The sequence below is a fragment of the Mirounga leonina genome, unplaced genomic scaffold, assembly GCF_011800145.1.
Source record: "Mirounga leonina isolate KUSES-001 unplaced genomic scaffold, KU_Mleo_1.0 Mir_53, whole genome shotgun sequence".
Lineage (NCBI taxonomy): Eukaryota > Metazoa > Chordata > Mammalia > Carnivora > Phocidae > Mirounga > Mirounga leonina.
Genome location: NW_023270807.1, coordinates 84,264,359 through 84,281,528, shown reverse-complemented (window position 1 = coordinate 84,281,528; position 17,170 = coordinate 84,264,359). Strand labels below are relative to the sequence as shown.

The 17,170-nt window shown below is 41.1% G+C and overlaps 2 protein-coding genes across 4 annotated transcripts in view; one reads left to right on the top strand and one right to left on the bottom strand.

Annotated features, from left to right (window-relative positions):
* The window catches only part of ENPP3 (ectonucleotide pyrophosphatase/phosphodiesterase 3), a 74,073-nt gene extending 72,519 nt beyond the window's left edge, over positions 1 to 1,554 (bottom strand). Inside the window, exon 1 of the mRNA XM_034991454.1 lies at positions 1,550 to 1,554. Coding sequence (XP_034847345.1) covers positions 1,550 to 1,554 — 5 coding nt within the window. The remainder of the gene's footprint in view (positions 1 to 1,549) is intronic.
* Positions 1,555 to 13,793: 12,239 nt separating this feature from the next.
* The window catches only part of MED23 (mediator complex subunit 23), a 41,623-nt gene continuing 38,246 nt past the window's right edge, over positions 13,794 to 17,170 (top strand). The window contains exons 1-4 of one of the 3 annotated variants that reach the window (XR_004676552.1): positions 13,794 to 14,086; positions 14,439 to 14,470; positions 14,633 to 14,720; positions 16,906 to 17,030. Coding sequence is in view for 2 of the 3 variants with exons in the window: in XM_034990655.1 (XP_034846546.1) it covers positions 14,039 to 14,086; positions 14,439 to 14,470; positions 14,633 to 14,720; positions 16,906 to 17,030 (293 nt within the window). In the remaining variant the exon portion in view is untranslated. The remainder of the gene's footprint in view (positions 14,087 to 14,438; positions 14,471 to 14,632; positions 14,721 to 16,905; positions 17,031 to 17,170) is intronic. The other 2 variants (XM_034990655.1, XM_034990656.1) reach the window with 2 other exon arrangements.

Genomic DNA, 17,170 nt, shown 5'->3' with positions numbered 1-17,170 from the left:
ACTACTTGCCCAAGATCACTTTGGGTAGCACTATCTCAGAAGTGAGATTCCTGGTCTTGAGACTCCTGATTCTGGGAGTACTGTTGTTGTCATTGCTGTTGTGGCAAATAGACAGTAAGAAAGAAAAATCAAGTCTACATCACAACTGGCATCAAAATTATGAGATTCCTAGGAATTAGGGCTATTATCTAGTCATCTGACATGTAGCTTCAATTTTTCTATTTGCTCTTTGACAATCTACCCAACCTGCCTTGACTCTCATTAACAGTTCTACTTTTACCTTCCTTTCTATGATGGTAGTTTTGTGTGTCAATTTGGCTAAGCTTTGATATCCAGTTATTTAATCAAAATCCAATCTAGGATGTTGCCACAATGGCATTTTGTAAATGTGGTAACATCTACAATCAATTGACTTTTAAATAAAGGGGGTTTCATCCAAACAGTTTAAGGCTAAAAGAACAAGAAATTTTGCCTCAAGAATCTAGGGTGTTGCCACAATGGTATTTTGTAAACGTGGTAACATCTACAATCAATTGACTTTTAAATAAAGGGGAACATCCCTTTTAAAGATTTTATTTATTTAGGGATGCCTGGGTGGCTTAGTTCGTTAAGTATCTACCTTGGGCTCAGGTCATGATCCTAGGGTCCTGGGATCGAATCCTGCATCAGGCTCCTTGCTCAGTGGGGAGCCTGCTTCTCTCTCTGCCCTCAGCTCTCCCTGTTTGTGCTCTCTCTCTTTCTCTCTGACAAATAAATAAATAAAATCTCTAAAAAAAGATTTTATTTATTTATTTCAGAGAGAGAGGGAGGGAGCACACATGTGCAGGAGTGGGGGGAATGCAGAGGGTGAGGGGAGAAGCAGACTCCCCAATGAGTGCTGCTTCCTGGTACTCTCCATGATGTCACTTGATTCTATACCAGCTTTGTTCACCAGAATATCACTGACTCTGGCTCCATATTTTTATTATTGTCATGAGCATGCTATGAAGGCACACACACGAGTTGTGTCTTTCCACGATGTCAACTTTATTCAATCATAAAGCAAAGTTAAATCACAATGATAAAGCAGGTTCAGGATTCCAAACTCAGTGACAATTCACCATGTGATGAAACTTGGCTTCTTATACAGCACACGAAGCAGGACAGAAGGCAAGTCACACAACAAAGAAGATAACAGAAGGGTGCAGGAAGTGAATGAACCAAACCCGAAGTCAGTCTGTGGGCACACAGTTGAGATAAGGTCTCGGTCCGGTCCAGGTCAGCTCTCAGAACTGACTGCTTCTGATATTCAAGCAGGGAAGGCTCTCGGTTCTGTTTGGAGATCAATTGGGCAGATCGTTCGGTGGCAGTTGCCTTTTTTAAGGGGTCAGATGTAGAGGGGTCATGCTGTAAAGTCTGACAGTTTGCTGCCCAAATCCTCCCGTTTTTAAAGGGATTTCATTAGTTTCGGGTATCTGCAGACCTCCTCTGGTTCTGCTCATTATCAGTTCTGGGGTGTCAGCTGACTTGGTGATAGGTATCTCCTAGCTGCAGTACCTTACCTGCTTACGTCATTGGTTGACGCAGGCTCCTGCTTGACACGAGGGACTCCATTTTGCTCTCTATAATTATGTAATTCATTGCCTCCCCCCACTGCCAAAACATCCTTCCTCTCTTCTTCCACCCTCATCCTCTACCCTCTTTCAACCCTGAGAACACAAACACACTAGATAAGAAAGTCAAGAGGCCTCTGATAAAATCTTGTCTCTCTCACAAGTTAATTGACTCTTGACATCAAATTATTCATTTTTAAGGTGATCTCAGCTTATCTCTAAATTACTAAATTAATGGAAAATATCTTAGTCCTTCAGGTCCTGAGGTGAGTAAACCTCAGGGGATCTACCTAGGGCACACACACGCAGTTATGGTAGAGATGTTAGCATTGTCTGGTGTCTAGTCATATTTTCTACTATAGCAATTCCCCTAAATGAGCCATAAACCCCAACCTCTTTTGAGTGTCTCAAGTCTTAGAAACTTATTCCCAACAGTTCACCTGAACACTGGACTCTGGCCAAATCTACATCCTCCATGCAACTTGGACTTTGGAATAGACTGGACACCCAGATATGATCCTATAATCTTTAAGTTACTTGAACTTTGGAAGCCGTGCTATGCTTTTCCCCTTTAAACTTTATTTAAAAAAAAAAAAGATTTTATTTATTTATTTGACAGAGAGAGACAGAGGTAGACACAGAGGGCACAAGCAGGGTGAGCGGGAGAGGGAGAAGCAGGCTCTCCGTTGAGCAGGGAGCCCAATGTGGGGCTCCATCCCAGGACCCTGGGATCATCATGACCTGAGCCGAAGGCAGGTGCTTAACCAACTGAGCCACCCAGGTGCCCCCCCCCTTTAAACTTTAGAACAATCTGCACCTTCTGGGTTCTGAAAGCTTCACTCTGCATATTGTAATGCTTAATGGCCAGAACATTTGTGCTCTGATAGGCAGCTACCATTACATCTCCCACCAGTCATAAATATTTCTCACACTCTACAAGGTCATCATGAATTCTGAGAGCTTTTCTAAAATTACAGAAAAACTACTTGCTGCTGTCTTGGGAAAGCCCCAGGGACTGCCACGATCAACTTCCTTAAGTCACATAAACCTGCCCTTTCTGGTTCCCCGAACTAGACCTTGAGTGGCATTTGGACAAGCCAGACTGGGAAGGTCCAGAGGAACTAGAGACACTGAGGGAGGTGGTAGAGGTGAGGCAGATACTAGGCTCAGGTCCAGCAGCAGGAAGGAGTCTTTCAAGGTTGAGAGACCTCAAATAACATAATAACAAAGGGGCAGGTGGCCAACTTCAAGGAGGGCCTGTCATAAGGAAAAGGCAGAAAAACATACAGAGATATTAATGAGCATGCTTAGCAAGCAGAAAGCTACCCTGATGGGCAGTTACTATAGGAAGGGCAGATGCTAGTCCTTGGCAAGTGAAGATCCAGTCCTGGACCTGATGCTAGGACTAGCAGTCCTGGTGGGACTTGTGTTAGCAATGCTGAACCAGGGCTGAGAGGCAACATTTTACACGAAGGTCAAAGCAAAAGCTCAGCATGGGCTATAGGACCCAAGTTCTTGAAACTGAAATATAAGTAAAGTGGCTGGGTTACTACACATCCAAACGATGATGATAAGGTAGAATCAATGCCCATAGATTGATATCAGTATTTTACAGTACCTATGTGTGTGAAAAGACATTTTCCAAGATGAAATACATAAAATCTCATTGCCAGTCAATACAGTTGAACATTTATGATCAACTTGGAGATAGAGAACAAGCATTTTGAACCTCAGTTAAACAAAAATTTTCTCCCAACCCTGGAGGGGGAAAAAAAGAGTTCCATACTTCTTATCAGGAAACACTTATTACCAAAAACAAACACACACACAAACAAAAAACTCTATTATTATTATTATTTTTGAATTTTATCAACAAAAATTTGCAAAAATTTATTTCTTAACTTATTTAAATACACACACATCTCTGATTTTATACACATAGCTACATAATATCTTTAGTTTTGCTTCTTGGCCCACAAAGCTTAAAATACTAACTGGCCGTTTGTAACATTGCTAATCCCTAATCTAGCCCTAATTTCTTCCAACTTTCAAAGGCTGCCACTAATGTATTTGACCAGAGAAACTTGCGCCAGTTTGTCACTTGAACCACCAATTACTACCTCTTATGATTCAGAAGTCAGAAACCTGATCTGATACCTCCTATAGCATTGCAATTCTTTTCTACTGAACAATCAACATTTCTAAGGCTGTCTCTGGGTCCTGGAGCACTGTTTCTCTTACTTTGCCTGAAGTGCAGAAATAAGCCCTAGTAATGTTAGAATTTTAAGACTCTTTCTTATTTGTTTCAAAACTCAGAAGTAATTTTATTATTATTTTTAAAGATTTTATTTATTTATTTGATAGAGAGAGTGAGAGAGCACAAGCAGGGGGAACAGTAGAGAGAAAGGGAGAAGCAGGCTCCCCGCTGAGCAGGGAGCCCGATGCGGGACTCGATCCCAGGACCCTGGGATCATGACCTGAGCTGAAGGAAGACACTTAACCATCTGAGCCACCCAGGCGCCCCACTCAGAAGTAATTTTAATGCCAAAAATTTTCCAAGCTTTAGTAGGCTCTTCTTGTTTTCAGTGTTCTCAAGTGGACCTCATTTATGACTGAAATTCTAGAGACAGCTCCAGAAAAGACATCTAACAACCAGGGTGTTATCATGCTACCTGAGTTCTCCAAGGCTCTTCAAGGTCCATGAAAGTATAGGCTGTGGGTTCATTCTACTTCCCTGAAACCTGGCAGGAACTGGATTATTTCCCCAAACTCAGGAATCTCTCTGGCATGTCAGCTCCATGTGGATAGGAACAAGGTCAGTTTTGGCTCACCATTTGGTCCAGTATCCATCACAAAGTCCAGCACCTAGAAGACATTCAATAGACACTTGTTGAATAAATCATTAATGGTTTCCAAAATAATCTGAGAGGTCTAAGCCCACCCTCATAAATGTCTAGTAAACCAAATTATAATAAATTATAACTTTACTAGATATAACTTTGGATGTGATCCAAATCTTTTCCTACATCCAACATTTCAGAAATAGGTATCATTTCAAAGGTAAGACTCACCCATGAAACAAAGGCACTTTATTTGGATGTTTTCATTCACTTCAGAGTAACAAATAACAACTGAGCACCACCGAGCCCCAGATTTTATGCCACATGATGCAAAAATGTTTAGTATCTACTCTAAAGAGCTTCAGTCTGGTAGAAGAGACATTTTTAACCATAAAACAGTAGGATATATGCTATGCCAGTGGTATTAATGAAGTGCTAGGGGGATAGAGGAGGAAATAATTAAACTTTTATGAGAGAATTCAGAAAGGTAACAACATGAGTTTGCTAGGGCTGCCATGACAAAATATCCTAGACTGGGTGGCTTAAACAACAGAAATTTACTTTTTCACAATTATGGAAGCTGGAAGTCCAAGATCAAGGTGATGCAGGGTTGGCGTCTCCTAAGGCCTCTCTCCCTGACTTGCCAATGGCCACCTTCTCCCTGTGACTTCCCATGGTTGGCTCTCTGTGCATGCACCTGTCTGTGTCTCTGTCTGCGTCCCAATTTTCTCTTCTTATAAAGGACACTAGCCATATTGATTAGGGCCTACCCTAATGACCTCATATTAACTTAATTACCTTTTTAAAGACTCTATTTTCAAATACAGTCATATTCTGCAGTAGCAGGACTTCACCATATGAATTTTAGGGAAACAAATAATTCCATAACAATAGAGATCACATTTCTAATACACATTATGTAACTTAAAATGTAATTCAAGCACTATTGCTGAGTAGTGGGATCATGAGTCCCATCACCCATGCCAATTATGTTTAGAGCACAGTCTTTGCCAAGGTTTCATGCATTTGCATGTATAGACTTCAAGGGAAGGTCAGTGAGCCACTTGAAATTATGCACAACCTTGATTTTGTGAATATGTGTATATATATGCATATGGGTATATGTGTATTTGTTTTCTTTATAGCTTACATCAGGGAAAGAGCTAAACCTTCTAAAAAACAACACTTTACTTTTTTAAAAGTTTTTATTTATTTATTTGTCAGAGAGAGAGAGAGCATAAGCAGGGTTAGCGGCAGGCAGAGGGAGAAACAGGCTCCCTGCTGAGCAGGGAACCCGATGCGGAGCTCGATCCCAGGACCCTGGGATCATGATCTGAGCTGAAGGCAGACGCTTAACAGGCTAAGCCACCCTAGTGTCCAAAAAAACAAGTTTGAAGGATATAAAGGGACCAATACGGCATGAGAAATGAGACAAATCCAAATTGAGGGACATTCTGCCAAACAACTTATGTGGAACCTTTCAAAAATGTCAATTTTACGAAGTGGGGACAGAAAGGATAACAGAACTATAATCTGAAAGGAGAAACCTAACAACTAAACGCAATGCAAGATCCCTGATTGGATCCTGGAAGAATAAAATGGAGTAAAAATGGAAGAAAAAATGAGAATTGAAGGACACTACTGAGACAAGTGAGGAAATGTGACTATGGATGCATTCCAGATAACAGTAGTGAATTGATGTTTAATTTCCTTAGTGTGATAAGTGTATTATGGTTAGGAAAGTCAGGTCCTAGGTGCATTGACTTACAGAAGGCACACGGTGAAATATTTCAGAGTGAAGTTATGATGTCTGTAAATAATTCTCAAATAGTTCACAGAGATAGAATTAGATTGGGAGAGGGACAGAGAAAAGGGAGACAGGAAAAGACAAAGAAATAGTAAATGTGGTAAAATGTTTAAAATATGTGTGTTGATAGTAAAATTCTTGCAATTTTTCTCTAACCTTTAAATTTTTCAAAATAGTTTGGGGAAAAGAAATAGTCTTTTGAGAAAGCAAATGGGGGATGTGCTCTCCTCCATCTTCCAAACAGGGGAGTAAACTGAAGAAGAAGAAGGCATGAAGCTGAGCACACAGACATTACACAGGAGAGGGCAAAGGAGAATCACCAGGACTCTATCCCCTGGCCAGTAACCTTGAGGCAGGTGTAGACAGCAGGCAATCCAGACAGGCAGAGGATCCAAGAGGGATGTCCCCAAGAGGAAGATAAGTTAGTGAATACTTTATGTGTCTCGTTCCTGAGAGGGGATTTACATCTCTGACAGAGGTTTCTGGATGAATTAGTAATAGGCACATCCAAAACTGAGCAAAGAAAAAAAAATAAGACAATTATTATTTTTTAAAAGATTTTATTTATTTATTTGACAGAGAGAGACACAGCGAGAGAGGGAACACAAGCAGGGGGAGTGGGAGAGGGAGAAGCAGGCTCCCCACTGAGCCCGGAGCCCGATGTGGGACTCGATCCCAGGACCCTGGGACCATGACCAGAGCCGAAGGCAGACACTTAACAGACTGAACCACCCAGGCACCTCTATTTATTTATTTGAGAGAGAGAGAGTGCACAGAGGGAGAGGGAGAAGCAGACTCCCCACGGAGCAGGAAGCCCGATGTGGGACTCCAGCCCAGGACCCCGGGATCATGACCTGAGCTGAAGGCAGACGCTTGACCACTTAACCAACTGAGCCACTCAGGCACCCCCGTAAGACAATTATTAACTCCCAAAACAAAACAAAAAGTGGTACAGAAAAGGGAAATGTAATCACAATGCCCTGTGTTGCTAAACTGTAAATAATAGCTACAGAGTCAGAACAGTATGAACGGTCTGTAATTACTTACTTAACAAATTCTGATACATGAGTAGGTTGGAGAAGGAGGAAATGTGAAGCATATCAGGGAACACTACATACTCCTCTTTCATGGTAAGAAGTTGAAATATAGTATCTAAAACTGAAATAGCAAAAAATAGTAGACTAAAACATGTTATTTAGAAAAAGAATTGAAAGTGGCTAGCTTCTGGGAAATGAGAGGTGGGGAGAAGTTTGGTTGAAAGCTGTTATTTTTTTTAATACAAGCTTTGGAGACTTATTCATCTTTATTAATATTTACATATAGTGCTTTGAAAAATTATAACAGCAAAAAGGAGTTAAGTATTATCAATAGTATTATCAATTGATTTCACAGTGTATAACGAGAAAATTAAATTTAAACTTTAAAAAAATTAAAGTTTTTAATTCTGGGGGCGCCTGGGTGGCTCAGTCAGTTGAGCGTCTGCCTTCAGCTCAGGTCATGATCTCAGGGTCCTGGGATGGAGCCCCGCATTGGGCTCCCTGCTCAGTGGGGAGCCTGCTTCTTGCTTTGCCTCTGATGCTCCCCCTGCTTGTGCTCTCTCTCTGTCAAAAAAAAACAAAAAACAAAAACAACTTTAGGCATGCCTGGGTAGCTCAGTTGTTGGGCGTCTGCCTTCGGCTCCGATCATGATCTCAGTGTCCTGGGATCAAGTCCAGCATCGGGCGTCCTGCTCGGCGGGAAGCCTGCTTCTCCCTCTCCCACTCCTCCTGCTTGTGTTCCCTCTCTCGCTGTGTCTCTCTCTGTCAAATAAATAAATAAAATCTTTAAAAAAAAAATTTAGCCTTTGGGGCTCAGTTGGTTAAGCATCTGCCTTCTGCTCAAGTCATGATCTCAGGGTCCTGGAATCAAGTCCCGCATCGGGCTCCCTGCTCGGCGGGAAGCCTGCTTCTCCCTCTCCCACTCCCCCTGCTTGTGTTCCCTCTCTCGCTGTGTCTCTCTCTGTCAAATAAATAAAATCTTTAAAAAAAAAAAACTTAAAAAAAGTTTTTAATTCTACACAACACAATGAACACTACTGTCATGAGTTAAAGTACTATCTGAATCAAAACATCTCTATACAAATAAAACGATCTAGGAAAAATGAGGTTTTTACAAAGCAGAAGAAATTATAAGAATTAGAATAATTAGGCTGTGACATTTATGTGGTAAGATTTAAAAAACAATAAATTTGGAGTTAAAAAGCCATTCTTTCAAAAGAAAGAAAGAAAGAAAAAAAAATGAAGTAGCTTGGATTGAAGAAATTTAAATATGAGTCTGTAGGAAAGGAAAAGCCAAAGAAGGATCCAGAGTCAGAGAGTAACATAATGGAAGATGTGCTTTCAGAATATTTCCCTGGTTCTAGAGAATAGAGTGGACCGGAGTGGGGAGAGACAAAGGCAGAGAGACCAGGCAGGTGCGGCTGTCACAGTCCTAGAGAGAGGTGACAAGCTCAAAGAAGCCGGTGGAAACAGGTAAGTGCCGGCCTAGAGAAACATGACAGCAGCACCTCTGAGCTTAGAGACTGATTCTAAACTCAGGTGACCAGGAAAAGGTGGGGGGGCCCTTAGCAGAGAGAGGGGGCACCAGGAGGACAGTCTAGTTTTCTAGAAAGGTGGATGACAAGTTAGGTTTCGGACCTAATAAGGTTGAATTTTTTAGGGAACATACATGTTGAAATATTCAGCATCAGAAGTGAAGAGAATATCTTCTCGGAAAGTCTCCACTCTATTTTTTTTTTTAGGTGTTACTTTATAATAAATAGTCAATCTCTCCCATCTCTCTTAGGTAGCCAATATTGATATGTAGGCATTTAGATTAGCTTTCTGTGGGAGCGCCTGGGTGGCTCAGTCAGTTAAGCCCCTGACTCTTGATCTCAGCTCAGGTCTTGATCTAGGGGGTGTGAGGTCAAGCCCCCATTGAGCTCTATGCTGGGCATGGAACCTACTTAAAACAAACAAACAAAAAGACAGATTAGTTTTCTGTGGCTGCTATAGCAACTTTTCACAAACTTAGTGGCTTAATTCAACAAATTTATTTTACTAGTGTGCTACAGGTCCCGTTAGGCTAAAATCAAGGTGTCTGTGTGGCTGGGTTCCCTTCTGGAGGCTCTCGGGGGAGAATCTGGTTTGTTACCTTTTCCAGCTTCTAGAAGTCACCCACACTCCTTGGCTAATGATTCCCTTTCTCTATCTTCTAAGCCAGAAATCTTGCATCTCTTTGACTATTCTTCCTTAGTCATGTCTTCTGGTTCTCCTCTTCCAGCTCCCTCTTCTACTTTTAAGGACCTTTTTGATTACATTGGGTCTATCCAAATAATCCAGGGTAGTCCCCCTAGTTTAAGGTCAGCTAATTACCAATCTTAACTCCATTTGCAACTTTAATTACCCTTTGCTATGAAATCTAACGTCTTTTCAGGTTCTGGAGATGAGGATATGGACATACTTGGGGGGCTATTATTTTGCCCACCAGATGTAAAAATACTTCCATACTTTCTCCTGATGCATGTAAGCACATACCTATAAAGAGAGATAGTGGCTGGCATTTTCTTTCTTCTCTTCTTCTATCCTTCCCTTCTTCCCTCCTCCCCTCCCAGGCTTTCTCCCTTCTCCTTTCTCTTCTTTCCTTCCCAACAAAAATGGAATTGCGGTGTGTGTACTTAAAAGGAGCAGTCCTCAAGATTATCCTCACTTCTGACACCCATTCCAAGTTTGGAAGTCCCTAAGACAACACTTAGTTTTGACCATTTTCTAGAAAGACTCATATTATACCCATGGTTATGGTTTATTGTAGCTAAAAGATACATATGGATATCAGCCAAGGAGAAAAGGCACATAAGACAGAGTCTAGAGGAGTTCCAAACAGAGTTTCCGGTTTTCCTCCTCCCATGGAGTTGTGGACGGCATTACTTTCCTGGCATCAATACATGACAATATACATGAAACATCACTAACCAGTAAAGCTCTCTTGAGTCCAATGTCCAGAGATTATTGGGGCTATCCCATGTAGGTGTGGTTGATGCCTCTGTAGCTGAATTCAATCTCCAATCCCTCCAGAGGTTGACCTCCTGAGCCAAACTTCCTCACCCCAAGTCACATTGTTAGACTACCTAGGGTATTTTGAGGGCCCCAGGCAAACCAAAACACAGCACAACATTCCAAGGGCTTCAACATTATCCTTCAGAAGTCAAGGGCAAAGACCAGATTTTCATTTCATTGATGAGTCCATGAGATAATTTATCTGCTTGGAACCTGAAACCCACCTTACTATCCACACCTTCCTTTACAATCTCAATATTCTTTCAGTCATCATTCATTCATTCATTTCATTCATTCATTCATTTATGACTTATACTAGAATTTGGAATAGAAAACATAAAGATACAGATGGTACCCTTATTTTGCTCACATGTTGATGGGGTATGCCTCCTTTCTACTCCCATCCTCCAAAGGCCTTAAGCTGCTTCATCTCCACCCTCAAAATCTAGGGTTTCCAGCTTCCCTTTACATTTGCTATATCCTATTCCTTAGGGAAGAAGGTATACCCCTGGACCCTCAAATCTAGTCTAGTATTTCTTCTACACCATGTGCATGTTTTAAAATTTCTTTTTTTCTTTTTCTTTTTCTTTTTCTTTTTCTTTTCCTTTTTTTTTTTTTTAAATCTTTTATCTTTCTTACCGCTCACTCCATTATTTACAAACCCAAAGCAAACATCTCATTAGCTACTGACTCAGACTACTCACCCGGACTTTCAGGGCCCTCCAGTTCTGAATGATGCCTACACTGGCCTCACTTTCCAGGCTGATTCAAGTATTTGTCTTGAGTCCAGCACTAACAATGATCTGAATGTACCAGCCTTTTTCACAGAGACGTCCTGGGTGCTCTCAGTGTGTTCCCGTCTTGCTGATCACCTCCACCTCCATTCCTACCTTTACTTATTTCTTGAATTTCTGACTTAGTTCCTGTTCCCAGCACCAAGCCTCCACCTGGAACCAGTTCAGTTGCACTGATTTGATCATTAGCACATTTCCTTGGGTGCAGTTTTATGTTCAGCTTTGCTCAGTCTGCTTTGAGCTGCCCCAGGTAATTATTCCTCCTGCTGAAAGCTTGGTCATTTTTGAGGAAAGCTAAGACAGTTGATATGTTACACATTCAAGCATATCTCCAACCAGTCCTTTCCTTAATATGTTTTTTTTTTTTCTTCCTTCTAGTGAACACTTAATGGTTTGACATTTTCTGCTGAGGAAATTATATTCCATTTTATAGAAATTTCAAGGTAAGGATTTAGAAGAATATTTTAACTGAATGGACTGACTCTTGATTATGGCATACAGAATTGACAGAACCACTCTGTCACTGACGGCTGTTCTCATTAAATATTGCTGAAGAAATAAAAGAAGACTTACTTAAATGGAGAGATCTACCATATTTGTGGGCTAAAAGACTCAATATTGTTTATGTATCAGTTATCCCCAAATTACCCTATAGATTGAATTTAATCCTAATAAAAATCCCAGTATTTTTTTTTGTCAAATAGATGAGCTGATTCTAAAATTATATGGAAATGCAAAGAACATAGAATAACCAAAGTAATCTTGAAAAAATATTAAAATTGGAGAACTTAGGCTATCTTACTTCAAGAATTGCTGATAAGCTACAGTAATTGAGACATTATGATATTGGCATAACAATTGGAACTCTCACACATTTGTAGTATTAGAGTATAAAAATGGTAAACACCAGTTTGGGGAACTGTTTGGCAATTTTTTATAAAGTTAAACATATACTTACCACATGACCCCAAAATTCTGCTCCTAGGCATTTACCAACAGAAAAGATAACATATGTCTGCAGGGAGACTTGTTCAAGAGTGCTCATAGCAACTTTATTCACATTATTCAAAAACTGAGAATAATCTAAATGTCCACCAACAGGTGAATTGATAAACAAGCTCTGGTATACTCATAAAATGGAATGATACACATGGATGGATCTCAAAATACGCAGTTGCGTGAAAGAAGCTAGACACAAAAGAGTACATCCTGTGTGATTCCCATTATATAAACTTCAAGAACATGCAAATTAATTAGCGGTTACAGAAATTAAAACAGTGTTTGCCTCTGGAAGGGGGATTGGCTGCAAAGGAACATCAGGAACTTCCCGTGTATGAAAATACTCCGTATCTTGACTGAAGTCGTAGTTAAATCAGTGTAAATATTTGTCAAGATTCATGGACCTGTACATGTAAAATTTAGGTGTTTCATTGTTTATAGATGATACGTCGATTGAAAAAATGAATATTGGGGGAAAACACATCAAGGTCTAGGACTAGATGGTCAATTTTTATTTAATGGATGAAGCATCAGCAAGCATGATATAAAAATTAAATTGTATTTGGTTATGAAAAAAAGATGTAATTCTTTCCTGACCATTCTATCTTTTTAACTACACAAGCCCTGGCTAATATTAAGATTTGCTAGCATTTGCTGAGAACATACTGATTTGGAAACAGAGTGGAGGCATGGAAATCTGCCTGACAGTAACTGAAAACTCTTAGAAGTGTATCTGATTAAAGATAGTCCAAAATAAGATAATGTGGTTAGCATACAAAAAAGAACAATAGATTGTTAGGCTACTTAGATTTTAATAATTCTGGCTCTCTCATCCTTCTAGCTTGTACATTCTACAAAATTGATTCCTGCAATACAGTTCATCAGGTACCTAACATGGTGTCTAACACTGAGCAAAGGGTGAACAGGTATTTCATATATGAAGTACTCTACTACTTATGCACTAAGGTGTTATATGAACATAAGGAAGAGACCCTACATCAACTTGAACTAGGAGGGCAGGCTTCCAGGAATATGTCAAACGGATGCTTGGAAGAATACAGCGGTGGGGCGAGCACTCCCCGCAGTGCACTTAGCCACTGCTCTGACCCTGCCAATGGATCAGCCTTCCTATCTGCCAACCATTCTCCACCCCTACCTTCACCAAAGATGCTCTAGGTATTCAGTAATTGATAAATATTATTTTACATGATTATAACTAAAAACGGTGGATATTTTAAAATTTTTTAAACGGTAGATATTATTATTTGATTAATTAAAAATCAGTAATAATGCGTTCTTTTTTTTTTTTTTTTTTGACCTTTATTAAAAGCCTACTATGTGTCAGGCACTGTGCAAGGCACTGAGGTTACCCTACTTGAGAAGACATGGTCCCTGTCATCAAGAAAGTTGTGTTTCAACTGGCTCCAGAAGGTCAGTAGCTCACGGACATCAGGTTGACCTAGGTTGCAGGAGGAGCTCTTCTCGCCGGGGGCCGTTCCCTGGGCTCCAAGCTTTTTTCCTTCCCAGTAGGCAAAAGCATTAGCCCAGAGCAGGAAGCAACTCCCGCTCCAGCCGGGAGGTGGCGGCCTGCAGCCGACGACGCCTCGGGGTGACGTAGGCTCAAGGCTCCACTTGAGGGCGCTCTCGTCGGGCCCGGCGGGCCGGCCTTCTTCACGAGCGGAACCAAGGGGCTGGGTCCCTGGTTTCTGCAGGTTTCATTATCCGCACGCACCCGGCGCTTCCCGGCTTCCGTGCGGGCGCCGGCGGTTTGCTGGGCGGGGGAGGGGGAATCCTCTCGGCCGAGCGCTTGAGGGAAAAGGCAAGCTCCGCGAGCGGAGGTTTCCTGCGGGCGTCTCCGCCTCGCTGCCCGTCAATTCCCGGAGCGCGGGCCTCAGCCGGGCCGCGCGCCGGGCGTCCGGGGAAGGCGGGGGCGATGGTGCAGATGGAGACGCAACTGCAGAGCATTTTTGAGGATGTGGTGGTGAGTGGAGCCGCCAGGGACCCAGGGCGGTGGCTGGGGAGGGGGAGACCCCCGGAGCCCAGCCGGGCTGCCTCTCCCCCACCTCTCCTTTGTTACGACACCTTGTGTGCCTGCGAGGGTTTCGCGGGTGTCAGAAGGCTGTCAAGTTCAGTCTCCTGTGAAGTCCACAGCGCCCTGCATGACAGGCCAGGCCGGAAATGGTACTTTGTGCGGGTCCCCGGTTAAGGTGACTTGTCCCGTACGATAATGTTTTCCTCGGGGAGGTCCCGCCTTTCTTTTCTTTTCTTTCCTTTTTTTTTTTTTTTTTTTGGTTGTTTTTGTTTTTACATCGCTTCCTTTTTGTTTTTTACAGAAAACGGAAATTATAGAAGAGGCTTTTCCTGGGTGAGTATATATGCATGGCAGATTTTTGTGGTTTTACGTGAGTGTATCTTTGTAAGGTTTTACTTAGGTTTGTCTTGAAGGTATCTAAGATCCGTAAGATTCTGGTTATGTTGAATTACCCTTTCAGAACTCGTGGCAAATAATGTGATTTTTGCGTTTTAGAATGTTTATGGACACCCCTGAAGATGAAAAAACAAAACTGATTAGCTGTCTAGGGGCCTTCAGACAGTTCTGGGGTGGTCTGTCTCAGGTGAGCACTGCATCTTTACTACATTCCGCTGATGATTTTTGATGCCTTCTTTTTTACATTTCTTTGATGTCGCCGTGAAGGTCTTTCTGGAAAGGGACAAGTAAAAATGTCATTTCTTATTTGTATATTCTGGCTTCCATTTGTTTCAATTTGCATTTTTCCAGTGGAGAACCTGTAGTAAGAAGTCAAACTGATGACAGCCCAGTGAGAGATGTCTTTAAAGATCTCCCCCGGGTTACATTATATAAAACCATTTTCATCCTATTCTGATTTCTTTGGTGCATGTGAAAACAGCTCTGGTAGGGATTTTAAAAGATACAAATTTCATTCAACAAAGGAACTAGCAAAGCATTGATACAAAGATACTTTGAGGGCGCCTGGGTGGCTCAGTCGGTTAAGCGACTGCCTTCGGCTCAGGTCATGATCCTGGAGTCCCGGGATCGAGCCCCGCATCGGGCTCTCTGCTCGGCGGGGAGTCTGCTTCTCCCTCTGACCCTCCCCCCTCTCATGTGCTCTCTCTCTCATTCTCTCTCTCTCAAATAAATAAATAAAATCTTAAAAAAAAAAAGATACTTTGATTAAAAATATAGTAGAGAAACAAAGATGCCACAATAAGGATACTATAACAAAGATACAAAGATACTCTTTTTTTTTTTTCTCAAAATTTTATTTATTTGTCAGAGAGAGAGCGCACAAGCAGGGGGAGCGGCAGGCAGAGGGAGAAGCAGGCTCCCCGCTGAGCAGGGAGCCCGATGCGGAACTCGATCCCAGGACCCTGGGATCACGACCTGACCTGAAGGCAGACACTTAACCGACTGAGCCACCCAGGTGTCCCTACAAAGATATTCTAATAAAAATGAGGAAAGGAGCAGTAAAACTTAGTAACAAAGAACGGTCACCAGAAAATGTATCCATGAAAAGACAAAATGTGTGATCCTTACAGAGTTGGTATTCCAGTAGTGTATTATCTTCTCATGGTGTATTCTTGGTAGGAAAATGAGAACTGTTTTCATTTGAGCCACTGGTGGTGAGACTTGCTACTCAAACATGGGTCACATAATGGCATGCGTTCATTTTTTTTAAAAATCTTGTTTTAATTATCTCCTAATAGGTAATCTATTCATATGGCTCCAAAGGCAAATGGTACCAAAAGGGGAACCCAATGAATAGTCTGCCTTCCATCTCCCTTAGCTTAATCACCAGCTCTTTTTCATATCAGCAGCCAGTATCCCCAGTTTGTTGCCTTCTGGAAGTATTTTACATATAGAGGATCCCATTTTTATAGAACATTCATATAATGTGCTCGCTGTTCATTAACACCTTTTTTCCTCCTGTTCACTTCTGAAAGTAATTCTACATCATTCTGTTGAAAGTTACGTCTGCCTTTTTTTCTTACAGCAGCATAATCTATTATGTGGCTGCACCTTCCTTTATTTAACCAGTCCCCTACTGACTGACGTTTAGGTTATTTCTTAACTTCTCCACTTTAAACAATTATATAATGCACAGGACATTATTATGCACAAAAACAATATTATGCACAGGACACTGAATACATTCCTGGAAGTAATATTGCTAGGTTAGAAGGTATGTCTATTTATAATTTTTATAGAAATTGCTTAATAGCCTTCCATAAGCATCATACCAATTTATACCCCTCTAGCAATGTGTAAGAGTATCTTCCCTAGGGCTTCACGGTAGGGTGTTAGTGAATTTTTTTGATGTTTGCCAATCTAAAACAGGAGAAATTATATCTCATGGTTTATTTTGCATTTCTTTGCTGTTGAACATCTTTTCAACATCTTTTAATTTTTTAATAATCCATTAAACATTCTATGAATTAAGGACGGCCCTTGTTTTCAAGAAGTTTATATCCTAATGGGGGAGTCACGAAGAAAATACATATTTCTAAATCAGCAATATACATTCAACAATAGAAGTGTATATGAGGGATGGTGGTAGTGCAGAGGAAGAGGACATGTAGGACATGGGGACTACATTTTGATTAAACTGAAGTACTAAATCTGAATTTATCCACTTTTTTTTTAATTGTTTTCATCCATGCATGTTTATAATGGAGTATTTCATTCATAGTCTTGATATACTCCCAGGTGTAGTACTAGGTATTTGTCAGTTATAAAATATCACTTTGGACCTAAAATGTAATCATTTTCTGATTTTCCAGGAATCTCATGAACAATGCATCCAGTGGATTGTTAAATTTATTCATGGCCAGCATAGTCCTAAAAGAATTTCTTTTCTTTATGACTGCTTAGCAATGGCAGTGGAGACTGGTCTCCTTCCACCCAGGTATGTTTAATGGTGGATATGAGCAATCCAAAGAATTTTGTTTTTTTTAATTAATGTTTGGTAATTGGTCAAGATTGTTATAAAAGGATGAAGGAATGAAGAAGGAAGTTAGGCTCAACAAGTAATCCTTCAGGGCGCCT